The sequence below is a fragment of the Dipodomys ordii genome, unplaced genomic scaffold, assembly GCF_000151885.1.
Source record: "Dipodomys ordii isolate 6190 unplaced genomic scaffold, Dord_2.0 Scaffold6, whole genome shotgun sequence".
Taxonomy (NCBI): Eukaryota; Metazoa; Chordata; class Mammalia; order Rodentia; family Heteromyidae; genus Dipodomys; species Dipodomys ordii.
This window is the reverse complement of record NW_012267222.1, coordinates 13,534,822-13,540,585: the sequence shown is the minus strand read 5'-3', so window position 1 is coordinate 13,540,585 and position 5,764 is coordinate 13,534,822. Positions and strand designations below refer to the sequence as shown.

The following is a 5,764-nucleotide window of genomic DNA, read 5'->3' as shown; positions in this document are numbered from 1 at the left end:
GACAATGCCCAGGCCCAAAGTTTAAGCCCCAGGACTGGCAAGAAAAAAATTGTAGGACTCCTGAGCTAACCAAGTATATAAATGCCAGGCATGTGGTGCATGTCTGTAATCCCAGCACCAGGGAGGTAGAAACAGGAGCATCAGGAGTTTAAGGCCATCTCTACCCTGGGATACATAGTGAGATTCTGTGTCCAGAGAGAGAGAGACAAAAGGGAGGAAGAAAGACAGAAAGCTACTAGTATGTCTAGAATTGAGGAAAAGGGACAGAGTCTAGGGATAGATGGATAGATGGATGGATGAATGGATGATGGATGGATGGATGGATGGATGGATAGGGATGGGGATGGTCAATATCTGTTCATTGCTGAGGATGAACAGCCTGTGTGTGTTGGACAGGTGCTGTAGCGCTGAGCTAGGCCCCAGGCCTCTTCTGAGTACATCAATTTGTTATCAGTGGTTATGTATATGGGTAGGAAAGGCCCAGAGGCAACTGAGTCTCTTGGGGACAGCAATTTTTCCAAACTGCCTATCCTTAGGGATGGCCAAGATTCTGCGTCCTGCAACCCCCTTGGCTTTACTACATCCTCAACCCCCTTGGCTTTAGTACATCCTCTAGCTTAACAAGGGAGGATCCTGTGTGGTGTGGGGCAGCATTAGCACATGAGGGGTACAGGGAAGCTGGAAGTGAGCTGAGGACCAAGAAGTGTGAATCAGACCGTCCGAGTCAAGTAAGGATCCTCAGAGACATGATTGTAAAGGGGAAAGGAGGAGGGGGAGGAAGAGGAGGCAGAGCACAGAGAGGCCTGGGATGACAGTGGGCAGCCGGCACGGGTGCAGCAGGCAGACTCACACCTGGAATTAGCTTCCACCTGGGAGGAAACTATTGCCACTTTTAATGAGGCTGATTGGAGCCAAGAGGTGGTGGCAGAAACCCAACTGGACGGAAGCCCTGAGTGACGAAGCTAAGGATGACTGGAGCTGGCAGCGGGCAAGAATGCCCTCCTCTTTCCAGATGAGAGTAGGGAAGGTGAAGGGGAGGCAGGTGGGTGGAGGAGCCGCCTGTAGCATCCACATGTGGGGATCTTGAGCATGCACACCTGCAGAAGAGGAGGAGCTGGTGGAGAAGGAAGTGGTGGGTGTAGCTCCCCCTGGAGCAGGACAATGAAGAACCGTGGCTCCTTCCTCCATGTCCAGCAGGAACACTCAGAACGTCCACAGACACGAGGAGAGGTTTTGCTTCTTACAATTAGGATTTAAAATTACATATGTTTGGAAGATCAGAAAAAAAAAGTCATTTGGATTGTCTTCTCTGTCAGCTTTTGCCTGCTGTCAATATTTCTAATACGTATTCACACAGACTGTCTCTGGGAAGAACTTTTGGTTCCAAGTGACTTGTTCTTGCAAAGTGTACTCCAAAAGAACAAGTTGGTTACAAGAGGCAAAGTGAGTGCTTCACAGACCGTAATCCAGGGTGCAGATGGTGAGCAAAGTGTGTGGGTTTCATTCTCCTGAGCCACTTCCAGTGTTTGCAGCCCAGGAGGCAAAACAAATCTGTGAAGGCTGTTCTGGCTCACGTTCTCCTCCTACTGCTTGTAAACTAGTGTACATATTGATGTCATCTCATTTGATTCTATCTTCCTTTTTTTTTTACTATGTCATTACCCCATAAAATATTCTTACACCAATCAAACTTGTCAATAAAGAATTCATTTAGGAGGACTGAAGTAAGTTAATTTAAATGCTGATGGATCATTCTTGGATAAAATGGCTGCACTTGATGAGTTGCTGTCCTGAGAAACTGACTGATGGCGACATGATATGGCTTCAAGGGCTGATCTCTGTTCTTTTCTTTCCATCACAGGAGGTACAGGTAGATACCTTGAAGTTTGAAAACCGGGACAATGCTAAGGGATACCATGAAGTCTTGGAATGACAGCCAGTCAGATCTCTGTAGCAGTGACCAAGAGGAGGAAGAGATGGTTTTTGGTGAAAATGAAGAGGATTTGGAAGAGATGATGGATTTCAGCGATCTGCCCACCTCACTTTTTGCTTGCAGCGTCCATGAAGCAGTGTTTGAGGTCCAAGAGCAGAAGGTAGGTGCATGTCCTGCCTTTTGCTCACCTCTGGCATGAGACAGAAAATGTGTGTTACTTAGACCTTTTTATTGTATTTTAAAAGAGTATCAATCTAGCCGGGCACCAGTGGCTCATGCCTATAATCTTAGCTACTCAGGAGTCTGAGATCTGAGGATCATGGTTCAAAGCTGTCCCAGGCAGGAAAGTCTGTGAGACTCTCATCTCCAGTTAACCAATAGAAAAGGTGGAAATGGAGCTGTGGCTCAAGTGGTAGAGTGCTAGCCTTGAGAAAAAAAAAAATCTCAGAAGGAGTTGGAGATGTGGCTTAAGTGGTAGAATGTCAGCCAGTGAGTGAAAGTATCAAATTGAGTTCAAATCTCAGTCTCAGACTGGAAAAAAAAAAAAAAAAACCTCAGAGATAGCATCCAGGCCCTGAGTTCAAGACCCAGGACTGGTCCTCCATGCCCCCCCCAAAAAAAAATCAATTCGCAACTGATAAGATATATTTGAAAATCAGTACTCCACAAATTTTGTCTACTATACATATTTGTCTGCTGTGAATATTTCAGTCAATATCTCAGGGAGTTCATAGTTTAAAACCTACAGTCACATCATATCAAAACTACACTTAAAAAAATAAAGCCAGGTGCTGGTGGCTCATGCCTGTAATCCTAGCTATTCAAGAAGCTGAGATCTGAGTATCATGGTTCAAAGCCAGCCTGGGTAGCAAAGTTGATAGACTCTTATCTCCAGTTAACCACCAGAAAACCAGAAGTGGAACTGTGGCTCAAAGTGGTAGAGCTCTAGCCTTGAACAAAAGAGTTCAGGGACAGTGCTTAGGCCGTAAATTCAAACTCTGTGACTGACAAAACAAACCAACAAAACGAACATTGTACCAGGCACAGGGGTCATACCTATAATCCAAGCTACTCAGGAGGCAGAGACTAGAGGATCATGTGTTTGTATCCAGCTCAGGAGAAGGTACCAAGACCCTGTCTCAAACAAAATTACAAAACCCAAAATGGCTGGAGGCACATCATAAGTGATAGAACACTTGCTAGGTACATGTAAGTCCCTGGATTCAGTTCTCAATACCACAAAAACAAAACAGTGCTATAAATAGAAGTGCTTGGCTTTGGCCCTACCCATTTCTGCATAGTGCTCACAGGCCTACCCAGAGGACTGTCTTCTCCCTTTGCTTCTCCTAAGTGCTTTGGTACATGAGTTGCTTCCTGTCCCAGTCTATCCTGGGTGCTAACATAACCAGGACACATGGAGCCAAAGTTACTCCAAGTGTCAGGAAGATGCCATGCCTGCCATGTCTTTCCCATCTCAGTAGGACAGGAAATGCTCACCCTAGAAACTGTGGTGATCTGCAGGCTCAACTCTGAAACGGTGGCTCTCCAGCCCTGCATTGGGGTTCAGTCCCTAACAGACATAAAGGGCCAGTTGTAAAGGTAGACAAGATAACCTCAATAAAAGTGTTTGCAGCCTCCATACCATTAGTGGTGCCCTGTCCATGTCTAGCACACACCCTGCCAAGGGAGAAACTAGACAGAAAATAGCAGCTTAGCATTCTAAACTCTCCTTACCTTGTGTGATAATGAACGCTCTCCCAGGAGACATTGTGTCTCACTGCTAAATATAATAGGAGATGGACAGCAGTTACCAAAACAGAGCAGATGCACAGTCCCAAGAATGTCTCTCCTGTTGAGGAGTTCTCCAGCATGAATGATGGAATGCAGCTGCTTCTGATAATGAACGCACATGCAAGGGCTGGGCATGCTGTACCCTTGACAGCAGTGTTTGCTCAGGTTTTTGTGGGCAGCTAGCTCTCAGCCTCTGAAAGGGAAGGCCTGCTTCCCATCTGTAGAGCTGGGCTGCCACAGAGTTTGAGCAGCACCAGCTCTATCAATCTCTTAAGTCCTATTAAATCTATTTTTTATTCATTCATTTTTGGAGACTGCAATTGAAGAAAAGCTCATGATTTTTCACCTGGCTCCCTGTTCCCTACCAAAGAAGGAATTGGCTTTTCCCTGAGGCTAATACCATGCAGCCTGTTAGAACAGATCATGCTTCCGTGTGATGACAGGGTCAGTTAATATTTCTTACATTGCCTTCTAGAACTTAATGGGAAAATGATTTGCAGGTTTTTTTTTGAGGTTCCTCTTCTTTATTTATGATTTATCTGGAAAGAAGCTTGCATATGGGTATGTTTTTGTGAAAGAGGACATTCCATTATGACCTTGTAGGTCTGAAAAAGCCTAGAGGTATTGTTTTCATTTTGTGGTACTGGGCTGGAACCCAGGACTTCATGTGTGCTAGGCAAGTGCTCTAACCCTCAGCTATATCCCCAAACCTCACTAAAGTATTCTGCCACGTGTTAAACATTCTTCATAGTGAGAGTTTTTCCCAAAGTCCACTGGTAGCCCTTAGTTTTCTGGTTAATGCTCCAGATGGTTTCCTTCCAGTGACTTCAGAAGGCAGCGCTCACAGATGTGACCTTGCACGTACTGTGGCGAGTAAGATGTGTCAGACTCTGCACCAGCGGCTTGGGAACAGCAAGAATCACATTCTATAGCTTGTGAACCATGGGGCCTGCAGGCCTGTGGGAGGGGGATAGCAGTTGGTGGCCATGATGTGGACCCTCCATGCCTTTACAAACACTTGGAAATACATCGAGGTATCAAGGAGATGGAGTCACAGCCCAGTACAAGAAAGGCTCTCCTGAGAACATGGTAGCATTGGAGAGGAGCTGTGGGGCTGGGGCTGGCCAGAGGGAACAGGAGGGCTGGTCAGGCAGAGGAGCTGCGGACAGTTCCGGGTGTTCTGCATAGTCTGGCATGAAAGAAGAGGCAGATATAGGTGGTTTGGTTTTTGTTTTTTTTCCCCTCAGCCTCATGAAATAACTCAAATATTACTCTCCCTCTCTCCTGCTCTGTTCTCTCAAAGTGCCTACTAGTAGTTTATGCTCACAAATATACACACGTTTATATATAGTTTTACTACTCCCAAAGAATGCTATCTCTTTGAGATGACAAGTGCCCAATATGAATCCTGAGATAAAATTTTTAGTATAGGAGTTGGAGGCCTGTCTCGGTTGGTGGAGCACCAGCCACTGAGTGAAAGCGTGCTGGTCTTAGACCTAAAAGAAATAAGAACATTTTATTGTGGAGTTTTTGTAATAGAAGAACTATGGCTCTAGGAAACCAAGCTGGCCAGGGTAGTGCATACCTGTAATCCCAGCTTTCAGGAGGCTGAAGCAGGTGATGATTAGCTCATAGCCAGCATTGGCTACATAGCAAGACCTTCTCTCAAAACAGTGAAAAAAACCCCACAACTAAATTAGTGAATATACCTAAATTGGGTGATACATTCAGTGGTAGTCAAATGTTAAATTCCTTTTCTTTTCTCTTGCTGTTTATTTATTTATTTATTTGCCTGTCCTGGCACTTGAACTGAGGGCCTGGGCTTTTTTTGGTCGGGGCTGGTACTTTTTCACTTGAGCCACAGCTCCACTTTTGGCTTTTTGGTGACAAATTAGAGATAAGAATCTCACTGACAGGCTGGGAAGGTGGCTCAGTGGTAGAGCGCTTGCCTTGTATTCATGAGGCCCTGGGTTCGATTCCTCAGCACCACATAAGCAAAAAGAAAAAAGCCGGAAGCGGCGCTGTGGCTCAAGTGGTAGA

The 5,764-nt window shown here is 45.6% G+C and overlaps 1 protein-coding gene across 1 annotated transcript in view; it reads left to right on the top strand.

Moving 5' to 3' along the window:
- Positions 1–1,864: 1,864 nt before the first annotated feature.
- The window catches only part of Rcan3 (RCAN family member 3), an 8,727-nt gene continuing 4,827 nt past the window's right edge, over positions 1,865–5,764 (top strand). Inside the window, exon 1 of the mRNA XM_013033096.1 lies at positions 1,865–2,093. Within this exon, the coding sequence (XP_012888550.1) occupies positions 1,902–2,093 (192 nt within the window). The 5' untranslated portion in view covers positions 1,865–1,901. The remainder of the gene's footprint in view (positions 2,094–5,764) is intronic.